General features: G+C 36.1%; 1 protein-coding gene and 2 long non-coding RNA genes across 4 annotated transcripts in view; 2 read left to right on the top strand and 1 right to left on the bottom strand.

The window, feature by feature from the left end:
- Positions 1–26,784, top strand: part of LOC125840479 (uncharacterized) — a 52,659-nt gene that overhangs the window by 1,093 nt on the left and 24,782 nt on the right. The window lies entirely within an intron of this gene.
- Positions 1–26,784, bottom strand: part of LOC125840442 (probable glutathione S-transferase) — a 60,652-nt gene that overhangs the window by 14,116 nt on the left and 19,752 nt on the right. Inside the window, exon 1 of one of the 2 annotated variants that reach the window (XM_049519433.1) lies at positions 2,888–2,951. The exons of the other annotated variant lie outside the window; for it this stretch is intronic. Coding sequence (XP_049375390.1) covers positions 2,888–2,909 — 22 coding nt within the window. The 5' untranslated portion in view covers positions 2,910–2,951. Of the gene's footprint in view, positions 1–2,887; positions 2,952–26,784 lie in introns of those variants that run through there. 2 annotated transcript variants of the gene reach the window in all.
- The window catches only part of LOC125840478 (uncharacterized), a 43,879-nt gene continuing 19,707 nt past the window's right edge, over positions 2,613–26,784 (top strand). The window contains exon 1 of the long non-coding RNA XR_007443734.1: positions 2,613–2,671. This is a non-coding gene — a long non-coding RNA (uncharacterized LOC125840478). The remainder of the gene's footprint in view (positions 2,672–26,784) is intronic.

Genomic DNA, 26,784 nt, shown 5'->3' with positions numbered 1-26,784 from the left:
TCCACCACAGGTGAAACTTCCTAGCATGTGAATAGCTAAACGACTTTTCTCTGACAAATAATTTTATTCGAACGAAAATTCAAATTTTAAAGCAAGTAAATAGTCGAAGCGTCTAATAATATTCAAATATTTTGTATTATTTTCTGATATAGATAGAACCAATACAAATCGAGCTAGGATCAAAGTTGAACCTACAAAATTCTTCCTTTTTTTTTAAAAAAATAATTAGAGAATTTTATTAATAATCTCAGTCCATCAAAGGACAAACACCACCTTACACCTCCTTGGGCAAAAACCCAATCCCAAATACTAAAAAACAAACTACTAATAAGCTAGAATCCTAATCAATCTAGACAAAGGCCCAACCCATTCCTATCCGGGTGTTAGAATCCTAAATCAAATCGCTTTATCTTCGTCTGCTTGTCTCCTCTTTTTCCTGAAGAAATGCTTCAACCTTGGAGTAACCATTGCCTCAGCTTCTTCCTTATTTGGGTCATTGTGGTCATGGTATGGAGTGTATGGGAGCTCCAATCAGCCTCATACATCGAGTGTAACAAGCTTCATCCAGGTTTAAAAGTTCAACAATAACTCCTGATCTCTGAGTCCTTTTTTGCTGGCTGGAATAGAATAGTCTAAGTAGCATTTCACTATTTTTGCTGCCCTCGAGGCTTGTGTAAATATGATGCTTGTGCATTTTTTATTTTATTTTTATGTTGTAGCCTTCCCCACCCCTTTATCTCCTTACCGGTACTATCCTCAAATAGGGGCATTTTAATTTGTCACTGTTGATAATCTCCTTTCTTGTTACTTCCATGCTATTGAAATCTGAAAATCTGCAATTTCCTTTATCGATAGCTCTATTGGCTAAGTAGTCTGCTAACTTATTTCCTTCTCTGAGAGTGTGTTGGAAAATATGTTGTTTATCTTTCATGCATGCTTTAATTTCCTCCACCATATCTGCTATTATCCATGGGACTAACCACTGTTCTTTAAGTACCTTGCACATAAGCATTGAGTCAGTCTGAATGATGATTTGATTATACTGTGACTGTTTGCAATGTTTACATGCTTCTAGGATAGCTTTCGCTTCCGCCACTGTGTTACTAGTATTCTCCATACTTCCTCCCTCTGCATACTTGATGTCTCCTCTATCATTTCTTAGGCAAAATGCATAGGAACTTAGGCCTGGGTTTCCACGTGAAGCTCCATCGGTGTTGTACTTTAGCCAACCTTCTGGTGGGTATTCCCACAATACCTTTATTACCTTCATCCTAGGCCTGTAGTTTTCCTACTCGCTTAGCATACCTGGCCAATTACTAGGTCCTTTCCTCCTTGGATGTCTCAACTGTAACAACATGTACATGTTCCTAGTGACATTATATATGATTCGTGACACTGATGTTTTCTTCCCCTCGTGTTTCATCCTATTTCTCCTTCTCCAGAGCTCCCAGATGACAAAGCTAGGTAGAGCCCTATAAAGAGGCCTCAATGCTTTTTTGTATTTGCTCCCCACTATACCATTATAACTTCTCTTAATTGGAGTCCTAATATACTTAGACCTGCAAAAGAGCAAAAATAGGACCAGGTCCTGTTAGCAGTAAAGGATCGAAGAAACACATGAGTTAGTGTTTCTTGATCAGGTCTTTCACAGCACCAACATTTAGAAGGTCCTTCCAATCCCCATCTTCTCAGTCTATCATCAACAGGAATTTTGGATTTCCAAAATCTCCACATCATGAAGGCCACCTTAAAAGGAACCCCTTTTGTCCAAATCCACTTATAGATTTTGTTGGGTTCCTCTTTGTGCCTTATATACTGCCCATGCTGCCTTAACAGTAAAAGATCCCCCTGAATCCAACATCCAGCAGGGTGTGTCTTTTTCCTCTTTACCCGTAGGAGGGTGGATATGTTGTATAATGTATTCTGCTAACTCTAGAGAGAGAATATCCTGCAACACCTCGACATTCCATTCTCCCTGATTAGTCAGCTCTTCAACCTTTGTATAACTATCATCCCATTCAAAATCTTCTCCCGTGATGGTATACAGATCTCCCAATCCTGTCCAATTATCATGCCATACAGAGGCTGATCGTTTCTTCATTCGCCATAAGATTTGATGCTCAATGAGGTCCTTTTCTTGAAACATTTTTTCCATACTTGTGATCCACCTCCCCCAACTTTCCACATAATTACATTAGCATGAGTGTTCTTGCAATACTTATTTCTCATGTATTCACTCCATATAGAAGGTTTGGTCCGAAAGTTCCACCATAGGTTACAAAATAGGCTATTGATAGGTCATGCATTAATCGAAATCCTAATCCCCCTTCCTTCTCCGGTAGGCATAGGTTACTCCACTTTGTCCAGTGTCTTCCTCTTCCTCCAATGCAGTTGCTCCAAAAAAATTGCGCCATCATTTTCTGGACTTGATTTAGCACATTGTGTGGAGGATTCATAACCGATAAGCAATGAATCGGTGTACTCTGAAGCACATGCTTGATTAGAATGGCTCTCCCTCCATAAGATAGCAATTTTCCTTACCAAGAATGCATCTTGGCTCCAATCCTTTGCATCATTGGCTCATAATAAGCCTTCTTCTTTCTATAGCTCAAGAACTTAGCCCAAAAACGAGCTATAGCTCGATCATAAGGGTCTTTAGGCAAGATGGAAGGTCCTTCAAATGTTTCATCAATGTATTCAACAATCACCATAGACTCACAAATTGGCTTGCCATTGTGAATTAGCACTGGGATTTTCTTGTGAATTGGATTATATTCAAGAAGAAGAAGACTTTTGTTATGTAAATCTTCTTCAACAAATTCATATTCAACACCTTTAATCTTGAGAGCCCATTCAACTCTACGACTAAAAGGGATCAATGAAACACCTAGCAACTTCACTCCTACCATCTCACAACTTAATTAAGTTTCTTTGGCTTTTACTAATATTTCCTCTATGTATGAGTTGGATTTTTTGTTCTTGATTTCTTGTCTTCTTTTATAGATGGGGAAATTGTTTAAAATATAATATATGTTTATTTTATAATTAAATTAAATACAACCAAGAAAGTAGTACAATGTTACTTGATCAACAATTTAGTTGTCTAATATTTTTATGTTTTCCATGCTGACCGACGAATTAGTCTCAATTACATATAATTCAATAAATATGTGTTGTTGAAGGTTATATTCATTATATAATAATATAGAAGGCCATGATAGAATGATATGTATATCTTTAATTAGAAGTTTTCGATTTAAGTATGCTGAATACGAAGTTATCCATGTTGAGGGATCAAATTATCCCCCAATGTGAGACTTTTTATGCTTAGAAATGTATCAACCGTGCATGTTATGCTTCATAAAAAACCGCCATAGTTTTGACTATATCTTAATAGGTGGTGAGAACAATAAGATGACTTATGTGCTTATGTAACCCACTCTTTTTTTTTTTACTAAATCATTAAATTCATTTTTATAAAATTTACTGTCAATACAACAAACAAATTAAAGGAAGATATATCATATTCAAGTTACACGATATATCTTCATCAACTCCCAAAAAGAAAAAAACGCGATAGATATAAATAATAAGATATTGTCTTTAAATCACCCTTGACAAAAACCCTCTTAACTTCAATTTGCTCTGTACATTCTAGAACGATATTTTCTTAATATTCAAATTCTTGAGCTTGATTAATGTGTTTCTGCTACCTAAAATATAAAAGTACTTTCACACAATTCAATGGGAAAATTCATAGATTCTTTATTGTAACTAGCACTAACCAAGCAACAAAATAGTAACACATTTACATGAGATAATGTTGAATTTTTTTTATGCGAATTCTGATTTAATTAAATTTGAATGTAAATATCGAATATCAAATAGAAAAAAAAAAAAAAAAACTACACAAGACGAAGTTAGGCTAAACTAGCTTTCTCTATTGAGCATGAATAATATAAGTGGGAGAGAATTCATCTCTGTTGAAAAATTTATCTTTGAAGCTATTTATTTTATTTGTATTTAGACTAAAAAAATTGTGATTTCATTGCTTGTTATTTTATCAATTATATAATTTATTTTAGTGAATTTTACGAATGTGATATTTCTAAATATATGAGACATAATTTATATGAATATAGTAAGTTTGAAACTTGGGGAATTCCATTAACCTAAAATTAAAAATCATCCTACGATATTTGAGAGATTTCATTTCGATCTAAACTAGCTAGAAATTAAAAAGATATGATCTATGTGCTTATGTCAACCACCTTTTAGTCAAACTCGTATATTATTTTAGTCCCCACAAATATAAAAGACCAATATAATCAAATTGTGAGTCACAAGTCATTTCTTGCTCTTTCCTTCAATGAATTTTTTTTAATAAAGTACTTAATTAGTTGGGTCGAATACGCATGTTACGACTTGGGGGTGCTCTCGGGTCGTGACAATTATCGTTTTGCTTTATGTTGATGACATGCTTGTTGTTGGTCATAATGATTGCAGGATTAAAGAGTTGAAGCAAGAGTTGAATAAGTCTTTTGCTATGAAAGACTTGGGACCAGCAAGACAGATTCTTGGCATGTAGATTGTCCGTGATAGATATGCCAAGAAGTTGTGGTTGTCACAAGAGAAGTATATTCAGAAAGTACTTCGTAGATTCAACATGGACAAAGCTAAGGTTGTCAATACACCTTTATCTATGCACTTCAAATTGAGTACTAGACATTGTCCTTCCAGTGATGGTGAGAAGGAAGATATGAAGAAAGTTCCTTATGTTTCAGCTATTGGTAGTTTGATGTATGCAATGGTGTGTACAAGACCAGATATTGCTCATGCTGTTAGTATTGTTAGTCGTTTTCTTTCTAATCCGGGAAGAGAGCATTTGTAACATCCGACAATTTGAAGTGGCTTTGAAGAAGCTTGAAATTGGAAGTAGTCATTTTAGGAAAAAATTCAGAATCTGGAAAATTTGGCTAAGTGTGGAAATCAGTGAGTTTTTGGCCAACTTTGAGTAGTCGTAACTCCTAGCTCAGAATGAGTTAGGAGTAGTTCCAGTTATGGTTGTGAAGCTTGTGGAACGATCTTTCCAACTCTACCGAGTTTGCTCGATTCCGAGTTCGTATGAGCGAGTTATGCCCTTTGAAAGTTGGGGCAGTTGGCAGAGAGTCAGTCCGAAAATTTAAGGGCATTTTGGTCTTTTCACAAATCATTTCTTTTGAGGTTATATTGTTGTGTTAGGCTGTTTGTGGATCATTTTTGTTCCATTTTAAAAGAGAGTAAGAGTTAGGGTTCTTGAGTGAAGAAGAGAAGAAGAGAGAAAGAAGAGAAGAAGAAGAGGAGATCAAGGAGATTCGTCAAGATCATCGTGGATTTTCGTCGGGGGTGATCCCTATCAAGGTATGTGAGTCTTTAGTGTGGGTTGATCCTTTCCCCCCCACACACCAAGCTCATTTTTATGATTTGAGGAAAGATTGGAATTATTGTTGAAGTTGTTGAAGTTGTTAGTTGTTGTTGATGTTGTTAGTTGTGTTGTGGAAGTTATTGTTGGTTGTGGGACATGATTTGGTTGTGTTCTTGAGCTGAAATCTATTGTATATTGAGGGATTTTATGATCCTTAGTGTTGGTTGGTTCATACCCCACACACCAACTCGTTTTTAATTCCAAGAAAAAATTTATTTTGGTTGTTGAAGTTGTTGGTTGTGTTGTGGAAGTTCTTGCTGATTTGGACAGGATTTAGTTGTGTTTTTGAGTGGAATCCACTGTAGGTTGAGGGGTTTATGACCCCAAGTGTTTGGGAAAAGAACCTTTGAAGTTAAGAGGGTTAGAGTTGGCATCATGAAGGAGAAAAGGAAGGCTGCTTTCAGGGAAACAAGTCTGCGTTACAGCTGGGTTCCCTCTGTGAACAGAATCTGATCTGTTTTCAGAATTAAATTTCAAAATTTTTCTTAAGTCTAGCTGTCCTAAATTATTCCTAATCATCATGGGGTCTTTCCAAACACAAATCATTACCCTTGAATTCATAATCCAAGTCAAGTGAAGTTAGTTTCCAATTCAAGTGAAGTTAGTTTCCAATTCAAGTGAAGTTAGTTTCCAAGTCAAGTCGAGTTAGAAGTCAAGTGAAATTAGAAGTCAAGCTTAGAAGTTAAGAAGTTAGTTCAAGCAAGTCCTCTAAGCTTTTCAAGAGTCTTTATTGAACGTTTTAACTTCATTCTAAGGCTCAAGTTGCAAGTCAAGTAAAGAGTAAAGAGTCAAGAGTTTAAAGTTGAGTTCATTTCTCAAAGTTATTAGGGAACTATGTATTCCCAAAGAAGTTTTAAAGAAATGTCTTTACATCTAAACAAGGTTGGAAACTGAGATTTCCAAAGAGCCTTCGGGCTAGTTTTTGAGTAATTATCTCATATCAGCAGGAATAAATATGTTTTGAAAAACATAAGAGCCAGTACATTTTTGGGAGTAGTATCGAGCACCAAATTGGGGGAGCGTTCAAAGAACCCACAGCCCCCATAGAACCATGTTAGCCATCATGGGTAGAAAATGATCATACTTTTTAGATGAATCCTTTTCAGATTAGGCTAGTGGATCCATTAGGCAGTTCAGGTCTTATACCTTTGGCCGGGTATAAGATGCTCTGGCAGCGTGAGGTCGATCACTGTATCATCACTATAGCTCTTATGTGATGGTTGTCGGTTAGAGAAACTCCCACAGCAGTTATTGTATTTTCATACACTGAGATTATTGTATTTTTATATACATCAGTTCATTGTATTTCTATATACATTTCAGGCTTATTGTATCTTTGTATACACACAGAGTTTATAGTATGTTTTAAACAGTCTTTCTTTATATCGCACTTGTTTTAAATTGCCTTATATTGAAAGAAGTCAGTCAGGTTGAGTTGAGTTGAGCCAGGTAAGCTATTCAGTTTCTTCCAGATTTCCTTCTAGCCTTTGTTGCTTAGTTTTCCAGCTCGCATACTCGTACATTCCATGTACTGATGCCAATTGGCCTGCATCGTTTGATGATGCAGATTCAGGTACCCCGAATCAGCATCCTGCACATCGTTGATCCAGCTGAGCACTCCAGAGTCAGTGGTGAGCCTCCTTGCATTCCAGAGGACTCAATTATTTTGTGTTCTTAGTTTTTGTTTTATTAGGATGTTGCGGGGTCTGTCCCAACATCTATCTCAGTATTTTAGAGGCTTCATAGACAGACAGTCAGTCAGTTAGTTTTGAGTCTCTCATCTATGTATATATGTAATTATTCTATTTTAAGATTCGAGTTGCCTTTGTGGCCAGACTTTATAAGTTAAGTTGTTTTCTAACCTTGCATTGCATTGAGTTATTCTGTTGGGTTAGGTTTCCGCTGAGTTAAGAAAGCCAGGCCAAGGGTTCGCTTGGGGCCAGAAATGGTCTCCGGGTGCCGGTCCCGCCCAGGGTGTAGGCTCGGGGCGTGACAACATTGGAATGCTGTTAAGTGGATTATGAGATATCTTTGTGGCACTTTTAGTTTGAGTTTGTGTTTTGGTACAGGGAATCCCATTCTTTGTGGCTACACTGATTCAGACATGGCTGGTGATGTTGATACTCGTAAGTCTACTTTAGGCTACTTGATTACTTTTGCAGGGGGAGCTGTGTCTTGGCAATCTAGTTTGCAAAAATGTGTTGCTTTATCTACTACAGAGGCTGAGTTTATTGCTGCTGTTGAAGCTTGCAAAGAGTTGATCTGGATGAAGAGATTTTTGGGGGAACTTGGTTGTGCTCAAGAAAGGTGTGTGCTTTATTGCGACAGTCAAAGTGCTATTCATCTTGGCAAGAATTCTACATTTCATGGTCGGTCTAAACACATTGATGTGAGGTATCATTGGATTCGAGATGTGTTGGATTCTAAGTTGCTTGAACTTGAAAAGATCCATACCAATGATAATGGTTCCGATATGATGACTAAAGCTTTGCCAAGAGGGAAGTTTGAGGATTGTTGTATGATCGCCGGGATGGCGGTCTCCTCCACATAGTTGTGAGGGGGAGAATTGTTGGGTTTAGGATCTTTTTTTCCCTTCCTATGTGGATAAATAAAAGTCTTATTAGGACTAGCCCACTTTAGCCCATAACCCAAAATATTATGTGGCATATATAAGGCTTATTTGGTCTTATTTTCAGAAACACAAGAGAGAAAAATCCCGTTTTTGCTTCTGCAAATTTTCTACTCAGGCAGTTCGCTTCAGACAGAGTTTTGCGCTTCGTTAACCGTTGGATCGTGCTCAAATTTGAACTGGGAGTTCTAAGAATCTGGTTCCTTCAATTCAACGGTGAAGATCGGATTGGGAGGTTTGTAGCTTCTGATTTTGGGGCGTGAACAGTAGCGCGTTTTTGGGTGAAATCTCTTCTTTAATTCTCTAGTTTTGGTGCAATCTTGATTAGTTGTTGCTCGTTGTTTGGCACTTGTTTTGTGGCCAATTTTGGAGAACAATTTTGTAAATCTTGGTGTTTATAGTGGAGCTTTTGGTCCTGTGGATTTTTACTCTTCACATCGAAGGGTTTTCCACGTAAATCGTTGTGTCTTGTGTGATTGGGTTATTCTTAGCTTGTTGCTTTATTTTGATTGATATACTTGCTGTCAATTCTTCATATTGCTTGATTTGGTTTGTCTTCTCTTGGTTCAAATTGAAAAGGAAAGTTTAGATTTGGGTATTATTCCGCTGCTATCATGTCTGACATTCTTGTTAGTGTCTTGTCTTTCCCAACAATGATGACTCTCAAATTTATATTAATTACTAATAAATATGATTTTTTTAAATTTTAAATATCACATCTTGCATAATAATATTCAGTTATTCAATTGGACTATTATTGACATTATGATTCTTTTTTTAAATTACTATGTTTCTTTTTCATTTTATTTTGAAATGTTTTATTTGAGTTGAAGATTTAATAGGAATAATCTCTAGCTTAATAAGATAAGAGTAAATTTACCTACGCTTTTTCTCAAATCTAGCTTATGAGATTATATTAGATATGCAATTATTGTTGGATCATCTTCACATATAAATGTGAGAAATCAAAGGAAAGGTATGGTAATTTCAACCTGTCATTATTTTATTATATTATATTATAATCATTGCATTATTCTTCAAATGTAATGATATATTAGTAGTTTATATAGTTGATTCATAAATCACACGAGTCATAAATTATTTTTGTGAAATGGCACATGTAATATCATTATATAATTATCCATTAAATGTTGATAAAGAAGAAGAGTGAATCTAGCATTTAAGGTTGTAATCTAGTGATCAATCAAATGAATTAAATCATGAAGGTTTAATAAAATAAAATAAAAATCTACTCCACCTCATCTAACTCTATGCTCATAATTGTTTTTTTATATTTTTCTTATTTTGTGTTAAATATGCACATATATTTTTAGAATATTTTTCTACTTGCGTAGAGAATATAAAAGAAATAAAAATGTTATTTAAAAAAGTTTTGCTGCAAGTAAAAAATACTTTTTTAAAAATGCACAACATGTGTACACTATTTCTTATCTTCAACAAATCAACTGTCCTCGACTAAATCACTTGTCCTTGACTACTTTTTTTCTTTCTACTCTCTTCTAGATCTTTCATGTGTACACTATTTCTTTTTTTCAGCAAATCACATGTCATCGACTAAATCACATGTCCTTGACTACTTTTTTTCTTTCCATTCTCTTCTAGGTCTTTCTATTTCTCCATTCTCATTCTTCCATGTCCCAGTAATCTTCACTAAAATCAGAGGAGGTGAGGAAGTATTCGGAAAGGAGCAATTCTTTAGACGAGGTGTGTAACTTTAATTCTCACTCTAACTTTCAAAGCTTCTTCTCCAATTGTTCCTGCAATTTCCGGGCATATATATGTTGGTTAATTGTTTTGATTTGCAGTCAATTTTTTCTTTTACCCCTTTCTATATTTAAAGCTTTTGATTAAGATTTATATATAGAGTTGTGGATGATTTTCAAAGTTTTGATCTTTGATTGGGTTTGCGAATTGCAATGACCAAAGGGGTAAAAAGAAGATAGTTGATTTTTTTTCCTTTTTTTTGAAACTCGTTCTCGGTTTTTGATGTTGAAGTGGACTGATATAAATTTCTAAAATCAATCTTTTTTTTATTTTTTTATTTTTTAGTTTTATGAGTAAATATGTAAATCAATCTGCTACAACTAAAATCAAATAAGGGGGTAACACTGAGAAGATGATATACCTAAAACATTAATTTTATTACTTTGTTGTCATATCATGTTAAGGCAATTCTAAATCTTGTACCGACAGTCTTTTTGTTGGGTGGATATATGAGTTCATTTTGTCATTTTCACTTCATCTTTGTTCTTGTTGTCATAAAATTATTGAAGAGCTCGATTCCTTAATGGGTAAATTAATAATAGTAGAAGGAGACTATTAGAGAGTCGATTTATTTAGGCTTTCTGTTGAAACAACGTCAATATATGTTATACTGATGATACCAACATCTCGCTCAGAAGGAAGAAACCAACAAAATGACTCACTAAAAAGGACCTTCTTGCAGTATGAAGAAAACTTAAATCAAAATTCCTATCAAATGGGATTGAAGAGAATGTGAAATTTGGGCATGTTGTCATTTTAACAAATATTCTCACAGTCTTTGTGTGTGATAATTCTTTCATGCATTCTTATAAATTTTAATACATTGTTAATTTGGACCGAAAATGTGAGTTATTCCTAAAAAAGAAACAATGTGATGGACAATTGCATATTAAATTTACTACTACACAATATTAATTAAAACCAATTGAATATTTTACACTAGGTAACTTTTATATCTCATATTAGCTAATGATGACACATTTTATGTTGGTTGTTAATGTTTTACATTTGATATAGCTCCTTATATATACCTGTTTTGCAATGTAACACTGTTGGAACTTCTTCTTGAATGTCATAATTTGACTTGATTTGTGTGATATTTTTGTAAATCGTATTACATTACATTACACTCGACACAGCTATGAATAAGAAGAAATTTGAGGAGTTTTCCATTAATGAGAATTGACAGGAAGTCCCTTGGAATTTTTTTTTGGCATACTTGTCGCTCTTTGTTTTTCTGTCGTAGGGTAACTAAAGTTGATTTGCGATATTGTTGTGTTCTCTTTCTCAACTCTCATCCTCATTAATCAATATTTGATTTGCATGCATTAAAAAAGATTATGGTTATTCCTCTTTTCTTTTTTGGTCATACTAGAACTGTTAAGTTCTATTGTAATCTATAGGGCTCTATCCGCGCAGTTTTTTTTTTCACTCATGGTATTTCTTCAATTTTCTATAACAATCAAGAGATATATACCTATATGTACACGATAACTACAACTGCTTTTGTGAAAAGAAAATCAACACAATTTCCTCTTTATGAGATTTGGTATATGAGCTATTACATTGTCTTTTCCTCTCTTTTATGGTTTTTCTTAGTTATGCCGTCTCAATTTCTTCTTTGTTTTTTGGGTCTTTGTACTACTGTATTGTTTATGCTTACTAAAATTAGTATTGTATTGTTTCTACTAATTAAAATTAGCACTGCATTGTTTTTGCTTTTTACATTTTGCATTGTGTTGTTTTTGCTTATTAAAATCAGTTATTCTTTCATCAGCATTTGTTGAATTTCTCGTAAATATCATCCTAAGACTCTACAAGATGAAACGGAAAAAATCTAGGACTCTACAGGACATTTTCAATTTTAACCATTTGAATTCCTTAGTAACCCTAATTGATATGCAATTAAGATGTTTCCTTAATAGTTTTGTCGTAAAAGGTAGAAATGTTTCCTTATATTCCTAGTTTTTAATGGTGCAGTGTGAAGCAAGGGTAATCAGTAATCACCGAAGAAATGTGTGTTTGAACAGACATAAGATATACTGGAATTACAGTGTGGAGTGGTACCTTAGCAATCATTTACATCTGAGAGACAAATAAACTCTAGAATAATACTGAACCACTTCTCAAAATACATGTACGAATGCAGCGATAGTACAAAATGAGTGTCATAATAAGGGAGCCAATTCCTGGAAAAGTTCCCTCTTTTGGATAAAAGGAAAACAAAGTCAATAAGGGTTGAGTATCATTACTTATTGCCTATGTTTTTCTTTTCCAGAAGAGGGAACTTTTCCAGGATTTGACCCTTTTATTGTGGAACTCATTTGGTTCTATCGTTGCATGCCTAGAGGTATTTTGAGAAGTATTCCATTATAATTGTAGATTTTATTCCTCTCTCAAATGAAAATCAATCAGGAAGTGCACAAAGAAGTTTTTGAATTAAATTACAACACGCCTGGGGGCTATGGAAAGGTATTCCATTCCTCTCATTCTTTATTCTCATGATATGAAGTTCAGATAAATTTGATAAACACGTTTATTGTACACTAATGTGCAGGTGACAAATATTTTTTTTGAAAGCCACCAGCCATTTATACATGGTATTGGAGGCATTTGTTATAGGAATGCTCTCGGTGCACATTAGCAAGGACTGCTAAAGTACACAGGTAGTTATTTCTACTATGCACCAACGACATCGATCGGAGAAGATTAAGGCAACAGAGATACCGGTGGACACGCCGAGGACGGAATTAACTGGCGAGTGCGAGCTATTCAGTTTGGCAGCTTTGATCCGAATCAATTACGCCCAACTGTGAAAGGAAGAGAAATGGCTGCTAGCTCAAAGCTGAAACCATTTGGGGTAGAAGATACTGTAGCTTGACGACTCCATTTCTCTGATGCAGAATCGTCAAAACATCCAAATCCACAGAAGCAAGCTGAGTATGCAGGAAATCGAGAGGCGAAGATGGGCAAACCACTAGCGTACATTCCGCCGAGCTCAAAAGATGGGAAGATCATTGTAAACATAGAGAAGGAAGAGCTGCTGGAACAACAGAAATACTGGAAAAATTCGCTAATAGGATATGCTATTGGGGATTTACCGTATGTCAAAACATTGGAGAGCTTTGTATGAGGTGCTTGGCGATTCGTCAAAATGCCCCAAATCCTAATGCATGATGACGGGTATTTTATTTTTAGGTTTGAATTGGAGGAAGACGGAGATTGTGTACTACAAACAGCGCCTTATACGTTCTTTAATAAACCTCTGATACTGCATAAATGGGACATAGATTTTGACTTTGATCCTAACTACCTCACAATAATTCTATTGTGGGTAACACTACAGGGCTACCTGTGGGTTACTGGTCGGGGGAAGCTTTAAGTAAAATGGCGACTGCTATAGGGAAGCCATTATACACTGATAATTTCACGGCATCTATTGAGAGAATATCTTATGCTAGAATCCTTGTGGAAACTGATGTGTCTCAACCACTGATTGACTCTATAGAAATTGTAACTCCTTCAGGGACATTCCAGCAGCCGGTTGAGTATGAATGGCGACCTAGTTTCTGCACCGATTGTATGAAGTTTAGGCATAATGTTGAGAAATGTTGGGCCAAATAAGAAGAAGATAAGGAAGATGTGCAGCCCCTATGTTTCAAGCATTCAAGTGCAAAAGGAGAAGGAACATGAAACCTAAGCAACCAAGGATGGACTGGAAGGCAAAAGGAGTATTGAAACTACATGAAGTGGGCAAACGAATAGATGGTCAATAGGAGCCACAGGGGATTCAAGACCAGAATCAGGATGATGTAGCAGGACCAAGCATTCAGGTACACAATAAATATAGTGCTTTTCATGAAGCTGTAGAGGCACAAAATGATGACCCTGGGGGTATCCCCATACAATGATTATTTATATTTGGAATATTAGGGGGATGAATCATCCCCTAAAACAAAAGGAGTTGAGACTCTTTTTGCAAAAACATAAGGTAGATATTATGGGAGTACTTGAAACTAGAGTAAAGGAGAATAATGTGCTTGACTCGGATGACAAAATTCGTTCCCCAGTTTTATTAGAAAAGACTCAGCATTCCAGGGACTGTTTAGATGGGCTACAGCTAAGTGCATTAAAACAAGCAGGGTGGAAATATACTTTCTGTAATAAGCATCAAGATAGTAGCCGAGTTTACTCCAAAATTGACAGGGAATTTGGCAACATTAAATGGATTCAGGACTATGGACATGTGGAGGCAATATATGAGAATCCAGGGGTGTCTAATCATTCTCCAATTCTTATTAAGGTTTGTCCTCGACCACCAACTAGACAAAGGCCATTCAAACTTTTCCATATTGTTATGAATCATCCTGAATTTGAGAGCATAGTGACAAAAATGTGGGGAAGGAGATTTAAAGGAACAAGAATGCAACAATTATGGGCTAAACTAAAGGCTATGAGAAGTGGATCAAGGGGACTGAATGCTTATATGTCCACCTATAGTCAAAAGCTACAAAAGGCCAGATAATATCTAGATATAGTGCAGAGACAAATGGTCTTTCAGCCTCTTGACCATGTGCTAGTAGCTGAGGAACAACATAAACTAGCAGAAATCAGGAAGTGGAGTGAAGTTGAGGAACAAGTATTGAAACTGTAACATCCCGCAACTAGAAAGAACTAGAAGGGAGTTTAAAATCTGAAAATAGTTATTTTGGAAAGTACAAGGAAATCTGGAAAATTGCAAGAGAGTTAAAATTTAGTTTTTGGTCAAATTCAATCGGTCATAACTCCTAGATCAGGATGAGTTAGATATAGTTCCAGATATGGTTGGAATTCTCTTGGAACAATCTTTCCAATGCCACCAAGTTTGCATGATTCCGAGTTCGTATGAGTGAGTTATGCTCTTTGGAAGTTGGGTTGTTGGATTAAGGAAATGTCCAATCCAGAATTTTAAAGGGTATTTTAGTCTTTTCATTTACCCTATTATTTTAATCCGTTTTTAGCAGTTTAATATGGGTCAAATTAGATTTTAGTAAGTTTTAGAATTTGGGATTTCACGCTAGGGCTAAGGAGAAAGGAGAAGAGAAAAGAAGAAGGTGAAAAGGGAAAATTCATCAAGATCGATCAAGGATGTTGGTGTTTCGCCAAGGATTTGCTTCTATCAGGTATGTGAGGCTCTCATAATGTTGGGATCGTTCTCCCATGTGCCAAGCATATTTATTTCAGTTTGGATTCGTCCTAAAAGCATATGAATATTGATGATCTTGATACCTATTCTTGAATTCATATATTGTTCTTGAATTTGACTGAGTTGGAAAGTTTCTGAGCTCGTTACGTCGCATTATAGGGTCGTTTCGAGTTAGGTTCTTAGGTACATTTACTGGGTATTTGTATCTAAAAGTAATCTAGAAAAAAGGAACCAAGTTTGGGTGATTTTGGGGTTGGAAAACGAAGAAGAAATTTCTTCGGACGAAATAAAGGGGTGACCGCGCGTCGCACGCCTAGTGCCCAGATTTGAACATTTCAGATTCGCATCGTAGAGCTGACACGAGGTGTTCTGCCTCAAAAGATGTTTTCAAAACCAAAATGTAATTATGCCTCCGCGTCGCAGACCCACCTTCAAATCTTGAGTTTCGGTTTTTTCTCATGTTTAGCGATCTAAAATCATTCCTAAACAACATGAGATCTTTTCCAATCACAAATCTTAATCCTTGAATCCATAATTCAATTCAAGGTTCAGTTAAGAGTCAAGTCAAGAGCAGTTAAGATCAAAGTCCAGAGCAGTCAAGAGTCAAGTAAGAGAAGTTCATTTCAAGTTTTCATAAGTCTTTTACAAACGTTTTAACTTTGTTTTAAGACTTAAGTTTTGAGCTCAGTAAAGAGTAATGTTGAAGTTCTTTTCTTCAAAAAAAACATATGGAGACTAAGTATTTTCCAAAGAGATTTAAAATGTTTTACACATTTAAACAAGAGCGGAAACTGAGATTTCCAAAGGGCCTACGGGCTAGTTTTCAGAAAAGAGTAATAGCTTCCTAAATGAAGCAAGCAGGGAAACTGAGATTTCCAAGATAACATTTGAGCTAAGTTTTTGAGCACTAATCTCAAATCACAGAAGAAGTATGTTTTTTTTAAACATAAGAGCTAGTATATTTTGGGAGTAGTATTGAGCACCGAATTGGGGACGAGCATGAGTTCAGAAAACTTACATCACCATAAAACCATGTAGCCACCATGGGTAGAAAAGGGTCATACTTTTTAGATGAATCCTTTTCGAAATAGACTAGTGGATACATTAGGTAGTTCAGGTCCTATACCTTTGGCCGGGTATAGAATGCGCTGGCAGCGTGAGGTAGATTGATGTATCATCACTATAGCTCTTATGTGATAGTTGTTGGCTAGAGAATCTCCCACAAAAGTTATTGTATTTTTATATACATCAGTTTATTGTATTTTTACATACATCTCAGAGTTATATGTTTCTTTGCATACACACAGAGTTGACATCGTGTTTTTAAACATCTTTTCTTTATATTGCACTTGTTTTAAATTGCTTTATATTGAAATGAGTTCAGTTATGTTGAGTTGAGTTGAGTTGAGCCAGGTAAGTTCTTCAGTTTCTTTCAGATTCCTTTCCAAGTTTATGTTGTTTTAGCATTCCAACTCGCATACTCATACATTCAATGTACTGATGTCAGTTCGCCTGCATCGTCTTATGATGCTAACACAGGTAATTAGGATCGGCATTTCAGTGCACCGTTGATCCAGTGAGCAGTTCAGAGTTAGTCGGTGAGCCTTCTTGCATTCCGAAGAATCTATTTTCACTACTTTCTAGTTTAGTTCATTAAGATGTTGTGGGGTTTGTCCTAACATCCATCTCAGTTGTTTTAGAGGCTTCATAGACATACAGTCAATTAGTTATTTCAGTTGTCTTTACTTTTCATTTCTTATGTTAAAGACTTGAGTTTGTCTAAATTGTCAGTTGAATGTTCCTTTATAACATTTTAGTTTCTTCATAAATGTTTATGCGATGAGTTAAGTCTTCCTGAGTTAGTAAATCAGGCCAAGGGTTCGCTTGGGGCCAGCAATGGTCTTCGAGTGCCAGTCCCGCCTAGAGTGTAGGCTTGGGGCATGACAGAAACAGAAGTCTAAAGTTAACTGGATAACACATGGTGATGCAAATACGAAATATTTTCATGCGCATATGCAGCTGAGAAGAAGAAGAAATGCCATTACTTCAATCCAGGATGCACAAGGAAACAGAGTCCAAAGCCCTGCATTGGTGGAAAATGAGTTTATATCTTTCTTTACTAAACTTATTGGGACAGCAACAGAAAAGTTACCATGCCCATAGATAGAGCTTATTAGAAAAGACCCTTGTTTAACATATGACCAGAAGTGCAGCTTAATTGCTCCAATAACTGAGCAAGAAATAAGTGATGCACTAAGGGGAATGGCAAAGGATAAAAGACCTGGAATAGATGAGTTTCCAATGGAGTTTTTTGAAAAGCATTGGGAGATTGTCAAAGAGGATGTAGTGGGTGCTATAATGGAGTTCTTTAATACTATTAAACTGCTTAAGGAAGTTAGTTGTACAGCTATTACTTTAATCCCTAAAGTGAATACACCTAATCAGGTAAACGATTTTAGACCTATTGCATGTTGTTCCACCATATATAAACTTATTACAAAGGTGCTCACTAACAGAATTACACCAGTGATTGGTACACTAGTAAGTCATTCTCAGACTGCCTTTATAGAAGGAAGGAGTATTACTGATAATATTTTGTTTAGTCATGAATTGCTGAAGTGGTACACTAGGAAAGGTTTATCTCCTAAGTGTACTATGAAAGTTGACTTAAGAAAGGCTTATGATTCTATTGAATGGGAATTCTTAGCAAAGCTGCTTGTTGGACTGGGTTTTCCTTTCAAGTTTGTGAATTGGGTAATGGAGTGCATATCTACAGTTTCATACTCACTAATCATCAATGGAGGGTTAACATCACTATTCCAAGGAATAAGGGGGATCAGGCAAGGAGATCCAGTGTCACCCTACTTATTTATTCTAGTAATGGAGTACCTTCAAAGAGAATTGAATGTGCTAAAGAAGATTCCTCAATTCAAGTTTCATCCTAGGTGTAAGCAGTTTGGACTAATGCATATCTGTTTTGCAAATGATCTCTTGATGTTTTGCAAGGTAGATATTGATTCTATACAACTGATGCAAGATGCTTTCCAAAGATTTTTTGTGGTCTCTGGTTTACAGGCAAATACAGAGAAAAGTTCCATATATGTTACTGGAGTGAAACCTAATCTGAAGCAAAAAATATTAGCTACTTTGGGCTATGTTGAAAGTGAGATGCCTTTCAAATATATAGGGGTGCCTATATCCTCTAAGAAACTCACGGTAGCTCAATGTATGCCATTGGTGGAGAAGATAACTGAAAGAATAAGATGTTGGATAGTGAGATTACTCTCTTATGCAGGAAGGATCCAGTTATTGAAGTCAATAGTGTTTGGGATGCAAACTTATTGGGCACAAATTTTTGTATTGCCAAAAAGAATAATGAAATTAATTAAAGGGGTCTGCAGAACCTATCTATGGACAGGTTCAACTCTAAGTTCTAGGAAAGCACTGGTTTCATGGGAGAAGCTTTGTCTTTCAAAATCAGCTAGGGGTCAAAATCTAGTTAACTTACAAGTTTGGAATATTGCTGCCATCCTGAAGTTGTTATGGGCAGTGCATGAGAAAAAGGATTGTCTTTCGATCAAATGGGTACATACATGTTATATAAAGGGTAAGGAGGTGGAACACTGCCCTATACCAAAAAGTGCCACATGGGTGATACGGAAGATCTTGGAGACTAGGAAGATACTCAGGCTTATATTGAATCCAAGTGATTTAGGATCAAAGTTGAAGGGAGTGGTAAAGGCTAATAAATTCTCCATCCATCAAATGTACATCAAACTAACACCACAACATCCTAAAGTAAGTTGGAAGAGCATTGTTTTGCAGCCAACAGTCCATCCTAGACATCAGTTTATACTTTGGTTAGCAGTATGGAGAAGACTAGCTGATGAAGGTTGTTTTTGTATGTGATGCTAAGTGTTGTCATGTTAGTACTTTTGTCTTGATATTTTTGGTATAACTTTTGTATTAATTTTAATACAAAGTTCTAGAATGTAGAAGATATTGTAACATGTGGTGGAGCTTGATTTAAGCACAAAATAGGGAGTCAAGTTTCCAGGATTTAAGGGATTTGTCACCACCTTATGTATCTATATATGTGTAAGATTTTGCTGAATGAAAAGATCTGCTCCCTTTCTCTAGATTATCTTTCAACTATCATATTTGTCTTCTCTTTCTCTCCTTCAATTGGCATCAGAGCTAAATTGATCTTTTAGGGACTGTTTTGAGAGAGAAAAACATAGCAAGATCACCTACCAAGTTTAACTTGTCCAAGTTTTTTTTTGTTCAGTTTCCTTTCACATGGCCTGTAACAGCTCTCCCCTTTCACCTCCTATCTTTAATGGCGAGAACTACCAAGTTTGGGCAGTGAAGATGAAAACATACTTGAAGGGCCTTGGATTATGGAAGTATGTTGAGGAAGACAACGCTCCAGAACCTTTGAGAGCAAACCCAACTCTTCAACAGATCAGAAGTCATGAAGAAGAGATCGCAAAAGGTCCAAAAGCCCTGTCTTTCATTCACGCAGCTGTCTCAGATTCAATTTTTACCAGGATCATGACATGTGAATCTGCCAAAGAAGCTTGGGATATGCTGAAGCAAGAATTCCAAGGGAGTGATAGGACGAGGCAAATGCAAATATTGAATCTAAGAAAAGAATTTGAGATGTTAAGAATGAAAGAGACCGAAAAGGTGAAAGATTATATTGATAGAATCATGAAAATCGTCAATCAGATCAGATTGTTAGGGGAAAAAGTAGAAGAGCAGAGGATTGTTGAGAAGGGGATGGTGACACTTCCAGAAAAGTTTGAAGCAAAAATTTCCTCAATTGAAGATACTTGGGATATGTCTCGTGTCACATTGAATGAACTATCCAACGCTCTTCTAGCAGTGGAAAAAAGGAAAGCTTTTAGAGAGGAAGAGAGTACAAGTGAAATCGCTCTTGTGGCTGCTTAAAGATCTAAAGCTCAGTTGGATGGTGAACTAAAAAGGGAACAAAATGGAAGATATGGTAAGGAGAAGAAGGAGCAATCTAACAACCGAGGGAGATATAGAAGATCCAAGTATCCACCTTGTCCCTATTGTAAAAAAATGAATCAGACAGACAAGTTTTGTTGGTACAGACCTGGAGTTCAATGCAAGTTGTGCAAACAGTTTGGTCATGTGGATAAGGTGTGCAAAATAAATCAATACCAGCCAGCTCAAGCTCAAGCCCAGCCAACTCAAGTTACTGAAAATGTTGAAGATCCTGAAGAGAAGTTGTTTGCTGCTTCTATTGCTGGAGAATGCAATGTAACAGCTCAAGATCATGATGTTTGGCTTGTTGATAGTGGATGCACGCATCACATGACAGCTAACTTGAACATTTTTGAATGGCTGGACAAAAATTATTTCTCCAAAGTCAGACTTGGAGATGGCAGACTTGTAGATGCAACGGGCAAAGGAGCAGTTGCTGTTCAAACTCCCTCAGGTATGAAGATTATATCTGATCTATTATTTGTTCCTGAAATTAGCCAAAGTCTTCTCAGTGTTGGCCAATTGCTTGATAAAAATTATGCCCTGTTGTTTAAAGATAAAACATGTGAAATCATGGATCCAACTGGTATAAAATTGCTCTCAATCAAAAATTAACAACAGAAGCTTCCCTCTTGATTGGAAACATACCGACATTGGAGCTTATGTCAGCATTCAAGATGAAACTTATGTCTGGCATAAGAGGCTTGGTCACATCAATTTTAAATCTTTAAAATTGATGCAAAATAAGGATCTTGTGGCAGATATGCCTTCCATAAATGAAACCTCTAATGTATGTGGGGTTTGTCAAATTGGGAAGCTAAGTCAATCACCATTTCCAATTAATCAAGCCTGGAGAGCTACTGAAAATCTCCAACTAATACATATTGATGTCTGTGGACCTATGAGCACTCCTTCTTATAACGGTAGCAAATATTTTATTTTATTCATTGATGACCTTACGAGGTTTTGTTGGGGTTACTTTTTGAAACATAAATCTGAAGTATTTGTTGTGTTTCAAAGGTTTAAAACAACTGTTGAAAACCAATGTGGCTCTTTGATAAAAATCTTAAGGTCTAATAATGGGACCGAGTTTACTTCTAATCAATTCAAGGATTTTCTTCAGAAAGCAGAAATTCATCATCAACTTACAGTCACTTACACACCATAACAAAACGGTGTAAGTGAAAGAAAAAATAGGTCCATTATGAATATGGCTCGGTGTCTTTTGTTTGAGAAAGGTCTGCCTAACGTGCTATAGGCTGAAGCTGTAAATACCGTTGTCTATCTACAAAATAGATTGCCGACGAGAGCAGTTGAAGGAAAGACTCCATATGAAGCATGGATTGGAACCAAGCCATCAGTTTCTCATCTTAAAGTATTTGGTTGTATCTGTTACTCTTATATTCCTGGCGTTAAAAGGGATAAACTTGATCAAAGAGCTGAAGTTGGAATATTTGTGGGATACAGCAGCACTTCTAAAGGATATAGGATTTTAAATCATATTTCACAACAAATCCATGTAAGTAGAAGTGTTAAATTTGATGAGGATGCTGCGTGAGACTGGAAGAAGATGGTTGTTTCTTCTTTCCAGATCACTAATCAAGAACAAAGTGCCAAAGAAGAAGAGCTGATTCCAGAGGAAGAGGAGGACTCCGATGATTTTGCAGTAAGAGGTACCAAATCCATTGGAGATATATATAGCAGATGCAATGTCGCTATGTTGGAGCCAACAAGTGTAGACAATGCATTGCAAATTCCTAAATTGAGGGCTGTCATGAAGGAGGAGCTCAATATGATTAACAAGAATAATACATGGGTACTTGTACCTAGACCTCCTAACAAGCAAGATCTTGGAACTAAATGGGTGTTCAAGATTAAGCTGAATTCAGATGGCACACTCAACAAGTACAAAGCAAGGCTGGTTATAAAGGGGTATGCGAAACAACATGGAATTGATTTTGATGAAACCTTTGCACCAGTTGCAAGGTTTGATACCATTAGATTGCTACTTGCAGTTGCAGCACACCAAGGTTGGCAAGTATTTCAATTGGATGTTAAGTCAGCCTTCCTTAATGGGTACCTTGAAGAGAAAATTTATGTAAAGCAGCCTGAAGGTTTTAGAGGAGCAGGAGACCAGGTATATTTGTTAAGAAAAGCTCTTTATGGCTTGAAACAGGCACCTAGGGCATGCACGGATCGATAGCTACTTACTGAATTTTGTGTTTAAGAGAAGTTGCAATGAAGCAACCCTGTACATTAGACTTCAAAATGATGATTTTCTCCTAGTTTCTCTCTATGTTGATGATCTCTTGGTGACTGGCAGCAGCACACAGTCTATCACAGACTTCAGGGAGAAAATGAAGAAGGTCTTTAAAATGAATGATCTGGGAAAAATGACTTATTTCTTGAGAATGGAGGTTAATCAATCTTCTCAAGGAATCTTTGTTTCTCAGAAGAAATATGCTACCGAAATATTGAAGAAGTTTTGTCTTGACAAATGCAAACTAGTAAGTACGCCTGCAGTTCAAGGAGAGAAACTGATGAAGGAGGATGAGTCTGGTTTGGTTGATGGTTCAATTTATAGAAGTTTGATTGGTTCCCTGTTGTATTTATCAGCCACGAGGCCTAATATTATGTACGCAACAAGTGTGCTATCAAGGTTTATGCATTTACCAACTGAAACTCACCTCAGAGCAGCCAAAAGAATTTTGAGGTACATTCGAGGCACCATTGATTATGGTGTGTTTTATAAAAGAACCACATCTATGAAATTGTTGGGGTTTACTGATAGTGACTGGGCTGGGTCACAAGACGACATGAAAAGCACTTCAGGATATTGTTTCACTCTCAGATCAGGTGTCATTTGCTGGTGCACAAAGAAGCGAGGGTCCGTGGCTCAATCAACAGCTGAAGCAGAGTACGTTGCTGCCTCCAGTGCTGTTAATCAAGCTTTATGGTTGAGAAAAATCTTGATTGACTTCGGGTTTCATCCAAGCAAAGCAACTGAAGTCCTTTGTGATAACAAATTTGTTGCTTCCATGGTAAAGAATCCAGTTTTTCATGGAAAGACTAAACACATTAAAATCAAATACCATTCCATTCGAGAAGCTGAAAGGGAAAATGAAGTTCATATTTTGTATTGTTGTGGTGAAGATCAACTAGCTGATATTTTTACCAAGGCGTTGCAGAAACAAAGATTTGAGCTTCTTAGAGCTAAGCTTGGAGTATCCAGCAGCACTTGCATCAAGGAAGAGTGATGAAGGTTGTTTTTGTATGTGATGCTAAGTGTTGTCATGTTAGTACTTTTGTCTTGATATTTTTGGTATAACTTTTGAATTAATTTTAATACAAAGTTCTAGAATGTAGAAGATATTGTAACATGTGGTGGAGCTTGATTTAAGCACAAAATAGGGAGTCAAGTTTCCAGGATTTAAGGGATTTTTCACCACCTTATGTATCTATATATGTGTAAGCTTTTGCTGAATGAAAAGATCTGCTCCCTTTCTCTAGATTATCTTTCAATTATCATATTTGTCTTCTCTTTCTCTCCTTCACTAGCTACAGCAGAAAGGCTACAGAAGTTTTGCATAACTGTGCCCCTGGAATACAACTATTATGATGATGCCATAGAAACATTTGATCATCTCTACTTCGAGTGTCCTATAAACAGAGCCTTATGGGTTAGATTACTGAAATGGATGGGCATAAACAGGCATATAGGTAGCTGGCAGTAGGAGCTTACATGGGAAAATGGATGGGCAGCAAAGAGTAGTGGAAATGGAGCTATAATCAGTAGTGTTTTTGCAATGGTGGTCTATGTCATATGGAGAGAAAGGAATACTACCAGATTTCATGATACACCATATCAATGTGATAGAGTGTGCAAAGAGATTGGCTTATACACTCATATTAGAGGATAAGACTTGAAGAAGTGGAAGGAGGCATTGAAGAAGATAGATCATATGCCATGAGTCTTTCTTTTTAGATTCTTTCCATGTTTTTTTGTTTAAGTGAATAATTAGTTATATTAGTAGTCTTTTTTAGGCTAGGAAGTTTTTTTGTGGTAAGATTTTTGAGAAGTAGATGGTCAGCATCTACTTGGTTTTGTAATTACACTTTTTTGGTATCAATACAATTTGATTGTTTCGACCAAATTTTTTTTTTTTAACGCCATTAGTCTAAAAGATCTCTCTCAATGCTTTCTTTCCAGATTAACTTTCCATGCTTCTTCTCCGATTGTTCCTGCAATTTTCAGGTATATTTTGGTTAATTGTTTTGATTTGCATTCAATTTTCTTTTACCCTTTTGGGTTTGAAACGATATTATTTTGCATTTATTATTTGAGGTATTTAAAGCTTTTGATTAAGGCTTATATATTGTGGATGATTGTCAAAGTTTTGATCTTTGATTGGATTTGCAAATTGCAGTGACCAGAGGGGTCAAAGAAGATAGTTGATTTTTCCCTTTCTTTGTGAAACCCGATTTTGGGTTTTTGATGTTAAAGTGGACTGACTTAAATTTCTAAAATCAATATTTTCTTTTATTTTTTAGTTTTATGTGTGGATATGTAAATCAATCTGCTAACGCACCATTGAAATCAAATAAGGGGGTTGTCACACCCCGAGCCTACATCCTAGACGTGGCCGGCACTCGAGAACCATTGCTGGCCCCAAGCGAACCCTTGGTCTGGCTTACTTACTCAGCGGAAGACTATATGCATATTTATAATGATCAATTACTATACTCGCTTGAATAATAAGATAACTTAAGAATGTTTAAAAGTCAAACATTTAACTTGGCCAAAATGGCAACTCAAGTCCTAATAAATGAAAATTAGTAAGCAAAAGACAAAAAGGAGCCCTCTGAAAAGCAAGGAGGCTCACCAACTAACTCAGAATGCTAAACCTGATCAACGAGGCGCTGGATGTTGATCCTTGTTACCTGTGTCTGCATCATAATAAGATGCAGGCTAACTGGCATCAGTATATTGAATGTACGAGTATGCGAGTTGGAATGCTAAACATAACATAAGCTTGAAAAGAATCTGAAAGAAACACTTACCTTGGCTTTACTCAACTCCTAAATAACTCAACTCATAATAAAGCAATAAAGCAGATGCAATATATGAAAAGCTTTATAAAACTGTAAAAGCAACTTAGTTCGTTACAGAAAATGCAATGACAAACTCAACTTTACTCATATAACAAAGTAATATAGTTTCTGTGGGAGTTTCTCTAACCAACAACCACCATTATGAGCCTAAGTGGTGATACAACATCTTGCCCACGCTGCCAGAACTGTCCTATACTTTGCCGTCATATAGAACGCTTAACTTAGTGGATCCACTAGCTTATGCTAAAAGCATCTTAAGGAGTCATCTAAAAAGTATGATCCTTTACTACCCATGATGGCTACATGGTTTATGAAGACGTGAGTTATCTGAACTCAAGCTCGTCCCCATATCAGTGCTCAGTACTACTTCCAAAATATACTTTAGCTCATATGTTTGTAAAAACAAAATTCTTTCTTTGGTTTGAGTTAATTACTCAAAAACATAGCTTAAAAGCTCTCTTGGAAATCTCAGTTTCCTTTCTTGCTGAAATGTGAAAACATTTTAACTCTTGGGAATACTTAGCTCCCGAATAATCTTTGAAGAATGAACTTTACTCTGACTCTTTACTGAAAACTAGCTCAAAGGCTCTTTTGGAAATCTTAGTTTCCTTTCTTGTTTAAATGTGAAAACATTTACTCTTTGGAATACATAGTCCCGATATACTCTTTTGAAGAAAATGCACTTCAAACTTTACTCTTTACACAACTCAAAACTCAAGTCTTAAAACAAAGTTAAAATATTTATAAAAAACTTTTGGAAAACTTTATGAACTTCTCTTAACTTGACTCTTGACTTCTCTTGACTTGACTCTTAACTTCTCTTGACTTGACTCTTAACTTCTCTTGACTTGAATCTTAACTTCTCTTGAATTGACTCTTAAATTTCCTTGAATTGAATTATGGATTCAAGGATTGTGTTTTGTGATAGGAAAGATCTCATGATGTTTAGGAATGATTTTAGATAGCTAAACATGAGAAAAGATAAAAAAAAAATCACTGTCTGAGGATGGGTCCGCGACGCGGAGGTGTATTAAAATTTTGGTCGCGAAAATAATTTTTGAGGCAGAGAGGTCTGTGTCCTCGCCACGACGCGAAGGGAAAAATTTCACTTCTGAGGAACAGGTCCGCGTGGTACCGAGTTTCTGCCCGACTTGTTCCTTCTTCGTTTTCTAACCCCAATTCGCCTAATCTCGGTTCTTTTTCTCAAATTCCCTTTAGATTCAGGTACCCAGTATGTATACACAAGAATCTAACTCAAACAACTCAAGGAAACAACATTTTAACCTCAAGGAACTCCTCAATCTCAACCTAACTCAAGAATGAATGCCAATTTAAAGAACACCATTCAAGATTCATCAACTTTCAACTTTCTAGAACAAACTTCACTGAAATAAACATGCTTGGCATGTGGGTGAACAAACCCAACGCTATGAAAGATTCACATACCTTGTAGGGATCACCCCTTGACTAAATCCACACGAAAATCTCCAAGAAATCGACGAACCAATTCAGTTTTGACCCTTAATTAATTCACCAAAAACCAATTAAAAAGATAAGGTATGGAAAAGACCAAAACACCCTTTAAAAATCCGGATT

This window comes from Solanum verrucosum, unplaced genomic scaffold, assembly GCF_900185275.1.
Source record: "Solanum verrucosum unplaced genomic scaffold, falcon-dt-bn FXZP01000137.1, whole genome shotgun sequence".
Taxonomy (NCBI): domain Eukaryota; kingdom Viridiplantae; phylum Streptophyta; class Magnoliopsida; order Solanales; family Solanaceae; genus Solanum; species Solanum verrucosum.
Note: the sequence above shows the minus strand (reverse complement) of the source record. Positions and strands in the feature narration are given on the sequence as shown.